The sequence below is a fragment of the Oratosquilla oratoria genome, chromosome 21, assembly GCF_046742065.1.
Source record: "Oratosquilla oratoria isolate Oo_2021 chromosome 21, ASM4674206v1, whole genome shotgun sequence".
NCBI lineage: Eukaryota > Metazoa > Arthropoda > Malacostraca > Stomatopoda > Squillidae > Oratosquilla > Oratosquilla oratoria.
The window spans coordinates 33,002,279-33,016,069 of NC_134797.1; the positions used below are offsets into that span (position 1 = coordinate 33,002,279).

At 38.0% G+C, this 13,791-nt stretch overlaps 1 protein-coding gene across 2 annotated transcripts in view; it reads left to right on the top strand.

Annotated features, from left to right (window-relative positions):
- The window catches only part of LOC143036840 (equilibrative nucleoside transporter 1-like), a 137,192-nt gene that overhangs the window by 19,650 nt on the left and 103,751 nt on the right, over positions 1-13,791 (top strand). The window contains exon 1 of one of the 2 annotated variants that reach the window (XM_076204660.1): positions 9,048-9,178. The exons of the other annotated variant lie outside the window; for it this stretch is intronic. Within the exon in view, the coding sequence (XP_076060775.1) occupies positions 9,162-9,178 (17 nt within the window). The 5' untranslated portion in view covers positions 9,048-9,161. Of the gene's footprint in view, positions 1-9,047; positions 9,179-13,791 lie in introns of those variants that run through there. 2 annotated transcript variants of the gene reach the window in all.

Here is a 13,791-nt window from a genome sequence, read left to right on the forward strand (position 1 = left end):
CTGGATATTACATGAATTCCACTGTAAGTCTGTGTGCTGGCAGGCCAGCTATCTGCCTGTTGCTATTTTCCTGCCCCCTATGATGGCCTGCTGTTAAATCCTTGTATTCCGCTGTAACTGTGTGGTGGCGGGCCGGGTCTTTGTCCCATATGTGTGATTCCAATGTTCCACCTCCTATGCTGGCTGGCCAGTTCAGGGGTGGCCAATTCCAGTTTTACAGTAGTTGCCCAGTGGGATCCTTTGGAGCAACTCATGGTTACCTGCAGACGAAATCCACCTGAGATGTTAAAATATTTTTCGCTAAGATTTTTCCTCATAGCTGTATTATCTTCAGCATAAGACTGTAGGGCCTGGAAGTAGTGTACATGTAAAACATTGCATTCACTGGCATATGCTCCTTTGTGGGATTTATCTTGTCCAACTACTGTTTTCCAGCATTTTGTTCATTCCAAGAGTACCATAAAACCTCCAGTATGTTCCAGTTTTCACATTTATCATTTGTAAGATATCTTGTCACTTTTTTCGGATCCAAATAACGTCTACTTATAACTATTTTAAGTAAAAACACGACTGGTTTAATATACGTTTTACCATTTCTCTGCCGAGGTATTAGAACCGCATGTCTATATTCTTACACAATTTAGCCATCAGCTATCAGTCTATATTGGTATATATATATATATATATATATATATTGGTGAAGCGTGGCAGGAGATTCTCTCTGAGACATATTCTGTTAAAAACGACAGCAAAAGAATTATTGATTAGTTTTTTCCGTGAGCTCTCAAGCTTGCGAAAAGTAGATTTTTGGTAGGGGGAAAGGGAGTAAATCAGATTTCCAAAATTCATAGGAAACACAAAAGTTATAATAGACACAAAAGTATAGTACACAATAAACACAATACAAGAAATTAATACAAGAAATACAGCAAAAAACAAAATACAAGCACAACAAAATAGTTATCAAGACGTTTCGCAGATCTTTCTGCATCCTCAGTTGAAGTGAAAAGAAAGGGAAAGGGAGCATATTTTAAATGAAATGGGAAGCACGGGGAGAAGTCACCGTGTTGCAACTGGGGGAAGTCACACGCAGGACCACAAACACTGGGAGAGATCACAAGTTGGCGGAAATGGTACTCGGGGAGGTCACTCCCGGGTTCGGCGCCAATCTGCTTCTCAGTCTTTGGGAACGACGTATGGTAGGAAGTTCTTCCCTTTCGCGGGGAATGGGGAGCCTCTGGGAAGGAGAGCCCGATGTCTTGGGATTGTCCATCTGGCTCCTCCGAACAGGTTTCATGCTAGGGAGGAGGGCGAAATCATTTACCTGCCTATTAATGGCAGGTTGCAGCTCCTTTATCCATATGGCTTCCAAGATAGCCAAGCGCTGAGGGTCCTCTTCTTTTGCCACAACTTCGGTGTTTTTTACCATAGTCTCCCTATCAAGGTGGCGTCGATGCTGGGTCCAGTGGTGTTGCTTGGGTCCTCCGTGTTGCAAGTGCATGGTGATTCTTCTAGATAATGTGGTGGTCGTCCTTCCCACGTAGACAGAAAGGGGCGTGCAGTCCTCCTCTGGGCATGTGTATTTATATACTACGTGGGATTGACGAACCTCCTGGGGTTCTGGAGCGGGGTTGTTCCTTAAAAGTAGAGAAGAGGTCTTTCTACTTTTGTAAAAGATTGTGAAGGACAATTTATCACTTTCTTTTTTGGGGACAACATTTCTATAGATTATGTTCTTTATAATCTTTTCATCCTCCTTGTATTTGGTAGACATGCAAGCTTTGTAGAACACCTTAATTGCGGTCCCTTCGTGTCCTACTGTAGTCGGTCGTGTTTGTTTATACCAATTGTCGATCACTCTGCGAAGATTGGCTTGGACCTCGTGATTCGTGTAACCATTGTTGATAAGGAGTTGGTGGACCCAGTGTTACGCAATGTTACATGAGGTGGGGGTGTCGAATTTCACCAGAAAAAACGTTACATAATTTTTTAACGGGCCCCGAATAGTAATTGAGCCCATCTAATATGAATTCCTCACACTTCACAATATAGAAAAAGCCTACACATGTAATCAGGAAGAACAACTGGTTCTATACAGCTACACAGCTCTAGACAGCGTTTGAGCCTTATAAGATATTTTTAAATGATAAATATGTATCCTGCTATTGCCACGATTAAATTCGTGACAAATGGGTTGCTGCTAGATCTATTTCTTACAGATAATAAATACATAGCATTAACATGACAACACCTAACAAAAGAGTTGGTGGGCAATATTTTATGGCTCCTGATGGCCGCATCATTTGTTGATGGGTATCGGGATGTTTTGGGTAATAAAACCTTAATTTACTTACGAGTGGAAGGACTGCTCACATCCACCTTTTCTCCGGTTGGTGCAGTTGAATGCAGCACAAGTTGGCATTGTAAAATGATCGTTGAATATGTATATGGGAGCGAAAGCTGCCAAGAATTGTAACTGTATCAGATCAGTGATCGCGTGGCGTGACTTTGTTTTGGTACTAACATCATGGCTGCCGCCGACCTCATAATCTCGACACCGATCCGTGATCCAGTTATATCTAGATCAGTGGTCACATCACTCGCCAAGTCCGCTAGCGGAATCAGCTGATCATAACAATAACACAAGCCTTATCTCCTTATCTTTGATGTTCCAAAGGACTTCATGCTCACGACCTTTTTCTACGAGTCTTTTATATAGACTCATGGGACCAATGAAGTTGATGTGACATGTTTTCGGCCTCGTGAAGCATTATTTTTTTTGCTTGCATACCACCAAGGTAATACGAAAACTGAATAGTATATTTCCATCAAATTAAATTTTATATTTGGTCGTTTTCTTGTATGGCCGAACACCATTTTTTCTGTATTTATTAAATGTCCGTAAAAAGAAGTTTAATATTTGTTTAGTCGCATATATTTTTATTAAACGATAGTTTCGTAATACCTCCCGCTCGTCTGCTGCTATCGTTAGCACTAAACGCCAGGGGAAATCATTCGTACGGGGAGCTCAAAGCAGCCAGAACCGGTACCTAGTTTAACGCAAATGGCTGGCCAATCAAATCGTATCACTGGATCCAGCGATTTCAGAAGCTAGTGTGACCGAGACTTCACAAAATCGGCTGAATAAAATCGTCTGGCGGCAGGTAGAACGATATAAGTCGGCCTCGGTAGTGAAAGGGTTATCGGAAATTATTTTCAACCCAGAGGTTGCCGGGGATTTTTCCTTGAGTAAAAACGCCTGGTGGCAGCTATGAGTCTCATGACGTGAGGTCTCCAACGCCTCTGAGGAAAACTCTGTCGGGTCCTCTCTCTCTCTCTCTCTCTCTCTCTCTCTCTCTCTCTCTCTCTCTCTCTCTCTCTCTCTCTCTCTCTCTCTCTCTCTCTCTCTCTCTCTCTCTCTACGCACGCACGCGCTCGCGCAACTACACATACATACATACACGTACGTAACTACACATACATACATACATACATACACGTACGCACGCACATACACACCTGCGCACGCGCACATGTCGGTCGAAGTAACAGCTAAGTTTGGGACTCCAGGAGAAAATTCAAGTTTCATCGATCTCAACAACGAGTACCTTTGTTGTATTAGGGAAGGGGAAAGCTCGTGGTCTAGTGGGAAGGTGAAGAAAAAGGAGAAAGAGAGGGATTACTGAGGAAAATGGAAGGAAATGAGGAAGGGGACGAACGGGCCCCGTATGTTAGAAGGGATGTAAGCAAAAGGAGTGCAGAACACACAGACGAGGGAGAACAAGGAAACAGAGGTGTCAAAAGCAGAAATATAGATAATAGAAGCTCAATGGAAAGAGAAGATAACTGCTTTTATGGATTTAATGACTAGTAAATCTAGAGGAGAAACTAAAGAAAAAAAAAACACGAAGCATGAGAAGTTAGGTTTAAGCAATTAACACCAGTTACCCAAAGAGTTGATAAACTGGAAGAACTAAAGAAGGAGAATCAAAACCTAACTAAAGAAATAGAAGAATTAAAAAGACAGTTAAAAGAAGTAAAAGATGAGAATGAGGAATTAAAGAAGAAGAGTAAAGAGTCCATAGCAAAAGAAGCACAGGGTTGGAGAAAAGTCCAAGAGAACAACAAAATTGTATTTAGAGATATAGTGACACAACAGATGAAAGAACAAACTAAGGACACAGTTATTAAAGTGATGAGAGAGAAGGAGAATATAGTAAGAGACTTAGTGGACAAAAGGAAATGTATAATTATATTAGGGATGGAAGATAAGCATAATCCAAATAGGACCACATGAGTAAAAGAGGAGAAGGAAAAGGTAAACAAAATATTAGAAGTAATTCAAGAGGATGGACAAGAAACACGGAAAGAAATTGAAGAAATATATGGAATAGGGAAATACAATACAGAAAAGACTACACCAATTAAGATCAAATTCAGATCACAAACGACAGTAGAGAAACCAGCTGACAGTGATCAATACAAACAGGTATGGATAAAAAGAGAAAAGAATAAAGAGGAAATATAGGATGAGAAAACAAAAAAACTAGAAGCAAAAAAAAAAAAAACGAGAAAAGAACAGAGTCAGAAAAAAAAAATTCTATTGGAGAGTAGTGAATATGAAAGTGAGGAAATGGTTCATAGCAGAGAAAAACGGAAAGGAAACAGAAAACACAATGGAAGTAGCAGAAAAAAAAGTCTTACACAAACATAGATGGCTTAATAACAGGCTTGAACGAACTGAATGAGTACCTGAAGGAAAAAGAACTGGGCATAATGGGAATTGTAGAGACAAAATTGAAAGGTCCACTACCACCCAACAGTGAAGGATATGGTGCATATAATTATTGGATTAGAAATAGAGGTAAAACAAAGGGGTGGAGTTATGTTCCTGACTAAGAAGGATATAAATGTGAGGAATGTCACATATGGAAAGAATAGAATAGAGATGATTATGATGGAAGTGGAGGACAGGAATGGGAAGAGTAGGAAGCTTGTAGTAAATTTTGTGCCTCCTAAAACGGCTGCGTGGGAAGAGAGAGAATACAAAAAATGTTAGAAGACACAAGGATAACACTAAATATGATAATGGTATATGGAGGAAGAATAGTTATAATGGGTGATTATAATTGTAAAGAAATCTGCTGGGAAGAAATGACAGTAAAGGGTGGAGACGACCTATGGGGAAATGTACTACTTGATATGATTATAGAACATAAAATGGCGCAATGGATACAAGAGAATACTAGGTATAGAAATGAGAAAGAACCATCGAGACTGGACCTAATAATCACATCAGAACCCGAAATAGTGGACAAGATTGAATATAAGATGCCAATAAGTAAAAGTGACCACATATTGAATTGGAACTAAATGAGGAAAAATACATGGGAAAAATAACAATATGGAAAGGGAAGATGGATGTATGGAAAAACAAATTTTGATCAAATAAGATAATTATTTAAAAAAAGCAGACTGGGAAAGGATACACAAGGAGGAAACAAAAGTAGAAGAGAAATGGAATATTTTGACAAAATTTATAAAGGAATGGAAAAGTATGTTCCAAGATAAAAACAAGAAAAAGGATATGTAAAGTGTTGGTACAACAAAATATGTAGGGAGTTAAAAGACAAGAGATAAAACTTGGATAAAATGGAAAAAAGACAAAAGACCTGAAAAATGGAAAATATATACTAATTATAGAAATGAATACGTACAAGTGTGGTGAGCAGAAAATAGAAAATACGAAAAAGATGTCATAGAAAAATATAAAGATCAACCAAAACTATTTTACAGATTTGTAAACAACAAACTGAAAAAAACAAACAAGAATTAGAGAAACTACGAAAAGGAGGAGTTGAATGCACAGAGGAAATAGAAATGGCAGAAATTATGACCAAGTATTTTAAATCTGTGTTTATGAGGGAGAACATACAACCTAGAGATATCGAGTGGGAGGAGAAAGTCTTTCCTATGAAAGAGATAGAAGTATCAAGGAATGGAATAATGAATCACATCAGTAATCTCGATGTCAGAAAATCGCATGGACCTGATGAAATGGCAATCTGGATTTTGAGAGAATGCAGGAATGAACTAACAAAATACGTAGTGTAATAAGCAGTTCATTGAAAGAAGGAAAAGTTCCAGAAGGTCAGAAAAGAGCAAATATAGTACCAATATATAGAGGGGGAAACAAGGAAGACCCTACTAACTACAAACCGGTCTCTCTTACAAGTACGATAGCTAAAATTTGTGCAAGAATTATCAAAAGTAGATGGGTAAGGCATTTGAAAAAAAAAAAAAAACTTACTGAATACAAGACAATTTGGATTTAGACAAGGACGATTATGCGTCACAAACTTAATGTGTTTCTATCCAAGGCTAATAGATGTAATGCAAGAAAGAAATGAATGAGCTGATTGTGCATTTCTAGACCTGAAAAAAGCTTTTGATAAGGTGCCACATAAGAAATTGCTAAAGAAATTGGAAACTGCAGAAGGAATACAGTGCAAACTGCTGAAGTGGATGGAAGACTTCTTGCATGAAAGAAAAATGAGAGTGGTGATAAGAGACAAACACTCTGGGATGAAGTGATTAGTGGAGTTCCACAAGGAACAGTTCTGGCCACAATAATGTTTGCTGTATATATTAATTATATGGATAAAGGAATTGAAAGTTATATGAGCTTCTTTCCGGATGATACAAAATTGTTGAATAAAGTGAACACTAGAAGATAGTGAGTCGCTACAGAGTGATCTCAATAAAGTATGGGAATGGAGTAGGAAGTGGGAGATGGAACTCAATATTAAGAACTAGTATAATGGAATTTGGAAAAAGCAAAAAAAGAGTTGTGGGATCATATAAATTGGGAGAAGAAATTAAAAAAGTAGAAAATGAGAAGGACCTAGGAGTCATTATCATGAATAATATGTCCCCTGAGAAACATATAAAAAAAAAAAATTGGAGAAACTTATAATCTAATTAGAACAATCAAAGTGGCATTTAAATACCTGGATGAAGAAATGGTGAAGAAAATACTAGTAACTTTGATAAGACCAAAGTTAGAGTATGCGACGACGACGTGGTCACCATGTACAAAAAAATTATAACAAAACTTGAAAGAATACAAAGACCAATTACGAAGTTGGCACCAACGCTATCAGAATTACCATATGATGAGAGGTTGACAAAACTTGAGCTACAAACATTAGAGCAAAGAAAAGAGAGGGAGAAAACTTGATAACTATAAAATCATGAGAGGCATGGAAATTATTGATAGAGAGAATCTAATAAAATGGGATGGAAGAAATATAAGAGAACACGGAAAGAAAATAAAAAAAGACAATTATAGAAGAAACCTGGAAAAAACAGCTTTCCCTACAGGATAATAGACGTATGGAACAAGTTGGATGAAAATGTGGTGTGTGCAAAATCCATACACGAATTTAAGAACAGGCTAGACAAAATGAAATATTAAGATGGGACACCACGAACATAGCTCCCCTTCCCGTAAAATACAACTAAGTAAATACATACTATTCGACGATGCAGTCGCACCGTTTAGAAGAATCAAAAGTGGGTGAGCAAAGAGTTGTGTGTGTATAAGGTTGCAACATTACCCATAGATTGGACTATGTATGAGCTGTGAGCTCTTATCTGGGAGGGTAATAGCTGTCAATCACGAGTCAAACGTGATCAAAGATTGTGGTGAATGACACACTCACTCTTACACTCTCTCTCTCTCTCTCTCTCTCTCTCTCACACACACACACACACACACACACACACACACACACACACACACAGCATGAAACTAGGTATGAGAAATTAGATAGTAGGAGACGGGACTTAAAGAGTGCTGCTCTTTTCCTGTATATTATTCAATTAGGTAAATACACGCGCACACGCAGCACTAATCCGCCCAAGATTGGAATATGCAGCAGTGTGATGGTCCCCTCACAAAGTGAAAGGTATGAGGAAGATCGAGAGAATACAAAGAACAACAACCAAAAGGATTCCTATCCTTGTAAAGTGATAAGTCGTACAAAGGAGAGACTATATGCATAAGCCCAACCAACGTTGAAGGGTAGAAGAGAGAGGGGACTTGATTGCAGTGTTATGGTCACCGAGGGGCATGGGCAAAGTTGACGAAGCTCTCTTGATTTGGAACAGGAGATTATCGACTGTGGGTAAAATAATTTAAAAGGGTTACATTTCTGGAAGGTGTGAAAGTACAGTTTTTCCACTTTTTTGTGTGTAAACTCCAGGAAGAGCTTAGGAACTGATTTAACACAGCAGGACCCACACCTGAATGTAAAACTAGGTGTGATATTTGTAGGAAAACTGAATGAAGAATGTGAATAATTATAGTTTTATATACAAATGTGTAAACTACAGGAATAGCACAAGGGGTGATAGAATATAAGATGGAACTATACATGAATTGAAAACTAGTTATGGTAATCGGAGAATAAGCGACCGAGCCTCACCAGCGCTTCCTGACAAACATACAAACGACAGTTTCAAAGCGACCCAAGATATAGTCTTGAATTTAGAGACAGGATGCAGTAGCTGACTGCGTAACTCAAAGTGCGCACACACACACACAATCACACACACACACAATCACACACACACACACACACATCTGTCCTCGTGTATGATAGATCTTTAACCTCTTTGCACCTGTGGTTGCCTTATTTCAAGCTATGTTTTGGTTTTGTTCTCTATCATAGACGGTATCATCAATGATAACGCAGCACAACCCATTTTCCAGCTTCATTATGGCGTAGCTCTTGACAGCAGGTGGTTTGAGCCAAGATCCACAACATCTTTCATAACACATCTCAAGGTTGGCGTACTTGGCTCCGTGATCTTCGATTTTTTTTATCCACTTTATCGCAGATAGACTATTGTGTAGAAGATAATGTCTTCGGGCTAAGGGAAATGTCTCGATAATTTTAATCAAAATCCAGACAATAGATAAAGTTATCGTCGCGCCTTGCTCCCATACGGCGGCTGATGGTTCAAACCCTGGTGCGGCCCCACGACCTGCAGTTGCTTCGTCGTCGTCTTCGGTGAAGATAAAAGAAAGTGGTGTGATCGACTCGAAGTATAGATTTTGATCTTGGGCGTCGGGATACGCCGTGGTGTCGTTTGACATGGCTGTCGTAAAAAGGTGGGTGGAATGATTTTATGAGTTACTGTTTCTTCGGAAAGGTATCGGTACATTAAGTATTTAGTTAAATGAATCATTTTCTTGTGTGTTTGGGGAATCCAAATATTTTGCAGAAAGTGCTATGATTGTGAATGCAAATCCAAGGAGAGAGGGAGAGAGCACATAGGTTATTTCCAGTCCCGGTAAATTCATCTCTTCAGGCTATTTCAATCATCTTCGTGGTCCACACATGGTAGCCACTTTGTATATTTTGCCTTACTTTGTTGAATTCATTATTATATATATATATATATATATATATATATAGATATATATATATATATATATATATATATATACACACATACACACGTCCGCATTCGTTATGCAAAACTTCCTGTGCACAACGACAATTGCATTGTTGAGCTTGTAACGTAGTTTTTCTTTTTAGAACTCGACATCTTTTAACCGAACTCTTCATATGCACATTGGTAGTTTGTAAACCAATGAGATTTAGTCAAAGTACCATAGGAGGTTAGGAAACCTTTGAGTAGCTGACACCTCCATTAGAAAGACTTTTGTCTTGTTCAGTTTTGTAGGGGGTTATTATTATTATTGTTATTATTATTATTGTTATTATTATTATTATTATTATTATTATTGTTATTATTATTGTTATTATTATTATTATTATTATTATTACTATTATTATTATTATTATTATTATTATTATTATTATTATTATTATTGTTGTTGTTGTTTTAGAACTGTTGCGCCGTTAGGACTAGCAAAGGTTACATAGAATGGGACCTTTCGCAGTGAGCGATTTGATACCAGACACCGCCAGATTTTGTAATTCTTGCCGGAAAATAAATACTTTTTGGGCAACTTTTATAAGCTTACAGAGGTGTATCGTTGTACAATATTGTGTCTGAAATTTAAGTCAATTAATTTCATGATTGCAAACGGCATATAGCATTGTTTGAGCCTCTATTTATAATTACAGATGATATTCGTAAAACAGCCTATAATTGTAGCAAGCCAAGCAATTTGTCATTTTCTACCGACTTCAATGGACGTATACTGATATATACTTTCATTTGAATGCACCAAGCAATAGGCAAATCCATGTAATGTATCGAAAATATAATTTTGCATCGAAGACTTAATTTTTCAGTACGATTAACATTTGTCTTTCTCTTAATTTTTCTTGAATCTGACGTGCAGTCTGCCACGACACACGTAAAATTAGTCATATTTGTTTGAAAATAGCTCCCAGCAGATCTAAGAGGCTATTCTTTACACAAACGTCGTTCACTTCGTACGTCCGCCACCACTGTTGTTATTTTTGATCTCTGATTATTTTCAAATACAGGACGTGACAGTGATATCCATTATTTTTCAACACTCAGATAAAATGCACAAACCGAAATCAACATCCTCTTATTTTTACTGCTCATACTTCAGTAAAAATAATTACCTATTTTTTATTTTACCTTATAATTAAGTTAACAAAGCCTTATCAAACACCAGTAAGTAAAAATTATAACATTAAGAGTCATGTTTTTAATCTTAAATAAATATATGCAGCAATTTATGTCGTATCTTTTTTTTTTTTTTTTTAATATCGGTTTCCAAATTAGCTAAGTCACCCCTTTGCCTCGTGAAATCCGAGACAATTGAAAATTCTAGCGCTAATAGGAATCTACGAGCCTGACTGCGAAAGGTCCCATTATCACGATTGTGCCCTGTTGCATATATATCGGGTATGCGTTTATGCTTATGCTGTTTAGAATTTGCAAAACGAATCGCTTTGTATACGTGAAAGTGTGTACACAGTCTTGCCGATGTGGTAGTTTGTGAAGTTGGTCTTTGAATATGTAGATCAGGTTTCCTCCGAGAAACCGAGACGACTTGTTGACAAATTGCGCAGGGAAGGGAATGATTGGTATTGCCAAACCGTGTTTAGTAATACAATTCCTGCATTTGGCTGCGTTCTGAATAGAGGATAGTTTAGAGAAAAATATATACGAAGGCGAGTGCTTGGGAAGCCAAGGCATTGAGGGCGTGATGGCAAGATATAACCAATATTCCCTGGTGTAACGAATCTTCTAAAAATTCTTTTGTATCCAATGTGGCATCCTCTGATAACCTCCAAGCTGCCATAACCTTCGACGCAGATCGAAGGCCGACGGAATGTGACGTGGAGGTAGCCAGTGTCCAAATAGTAACTGTAAGGACAATTGGCGTCACGGACGCTTTGGTGATAATGAAATACGATGACGGAGATATGTTAATACAAAGTATTATAGTTATTCAAATGACCCTCTAGCCCTATTGCCAATGATAACATACTCTAATGACGAATAGAATAGCCTTGCTGTAGTCAGTCAATAAAGGTGCCACCCGACATAGAAAGTATGGAATCTTTGAAAATACTAATGCTCCTTATCAGGAAGGGTGGTGGTTGGGGAGGTGGTGAAGTCAAAACACACCTGCACATATTCACATCACTCTTCCGGTCACATAAATGAGCTGTGAATACCTTCCATGACTATGCAGCAGACCCACTCACATCACACTTTACATCACACGCAAGAACTGGTATTTAACGTTTTCTATAATTATGCAGTATTATCAGTTACTTGGGCAGTGAGGCCTCTTCAACTCTAAAGCCGCCTATTACTCTCGTCCTGCAGTTCACTATCGTGATTACACAATGGTTTGCGTGGCGGAATTTATTACTTATTTGTTTTCTACATTGTTTTGGCAGTTGAAAGAAGGTTACACCATCAAGCGTGAAATATATTGCATGAATCATACTTGATATTCTGGCATCTCAAGAAAAATCGTTGGATTATTTTAACAAATCCCTCGTTGCTTTCCAATAGAGGGTCTGGAAGTTTTCCAACCGGTACCCTAAGGTTTGAGTCTTTTATTGTGTGTAGATGTGGTACAGATGAGAGTAAAAGGGAAGAGATAGGCAGTATGTTTGTGAGAAGAAAGATGGATGTGCTGGCTTTGAGTGAAACTAAATTGAAAGGGAGGGGCGAGTGTGAGTTTGGGAGTGTAGCTGGGAGGTTCTCAGGAGTGAAGAGGGGACGAGGGAGAGAAGGGGTGGCTATACTAGTAAGTGAAGAGATAGGTAAGCGTGTAGTGGAGTGGAAGGAGGTTTCTTCAAGGTTGATGTGGATGAAGGTGAAGCTGGGAAGGGAGATGTGGGTTTTTGTAAGTGCGTATGGTCCTGGTAGTGAGAGGAGCGTAGATGAAAGGGAGGATTTTTGGGTAGGAACATCTTCATGAGACCAAATGTCCAATTGTCCGAGAGTAATACAATACAATATATTTCGGTTCCTAACTCTAGGAAAACCGAAGTCATAGAGAGATTTCTTGGGAAAGTGTGTGTGTGTGTGTGTGAAAATAGCAAGGACTTCCAATTCTAATATAGGAAAAATTGTCAAGACCAAGAATATAAAGGGACTGCCCCATAACGTCCTCAGTACCATTTATCGCATTCCTTGCAGTAGGTGCACCTCCTCATATTTCGGCGAGTCAGGTCGAGACGTCGAGAAACGCATAGCCGAGCACAAGCGAGACTTGAGGTTACACATGACGTCTAACTCACTCGTTCAACACGCTGACCAATCTGGACATTTGCCCCACAGGGATGGGGTCGAGGTCCTACACACGGGATTAAAAAGAGACATGAGGAAGACTGTTGAAGCTGCCCATATTAATTCTTATGAAAATATCGGTGACAGGGAAGGTTTCGTTTGTTTATCGAAGGCAGCAAGTAAATTGATAATAAATACGATTGGGAAACACATACATGGTATGGGAATGGGAATCCACAGCCAGCCAGAGGGATGACCTGTCCGTGTCCCCGTCTTCGAGTGTATAATTGTAAGGTTCAAGCATTTTGTAGACAGCTTATTGAAGAAGACCGAGTCGGTCGAAACGTATAAGAAATAAAGGAGTTCCAGCCCATCTCCGCTTATTCTTCCTCCACCCACACACTCATCTGTGTAAACCAGGGGTTCCCAAACTTTTCATCTCATCGACCCCCTAGTAAAGTTTAAGGTTTTCTATAGACCCCCAAACTATTAATTCACGAATTATGTCGGTTTATTATTAGTATTGGTGTTATTGTTATTAATGCTATTATTATTATTATTGTTATTATTATTATTATTATAGTTGTTATTATCATTATTACTATTATTATAGTTGTTATTATCATTATTATTATTATTATCATTATTATTATTATTATTATCATAATTTTAGTTATCAATAGTGTTACTATCATCATTGTGATTGTTATAATTTTTGTTGTTGATATTATTGTTTTAATTCTTTACTGTAGTTCTTGTTTGGTCTCATAAATCACTTGTGGTAATTCTAAAGTACCATAGTCACAGTTTTCGTGTTTGTGGATTTTACTTATTCTATTCGTTTATTTTTATTTATTTATCAATTTATTTATTTTTTGATCCGTTATAAAAGGGCCAAATGGCAACATTCATCAAGGCGAAGGCGTTCCAATAATGATACAGACACTTTCACATATACATAAACATAAGTTTTTAAAAATAAATATGATTTACCAATAGCTTTAGGAGTGATATTATATA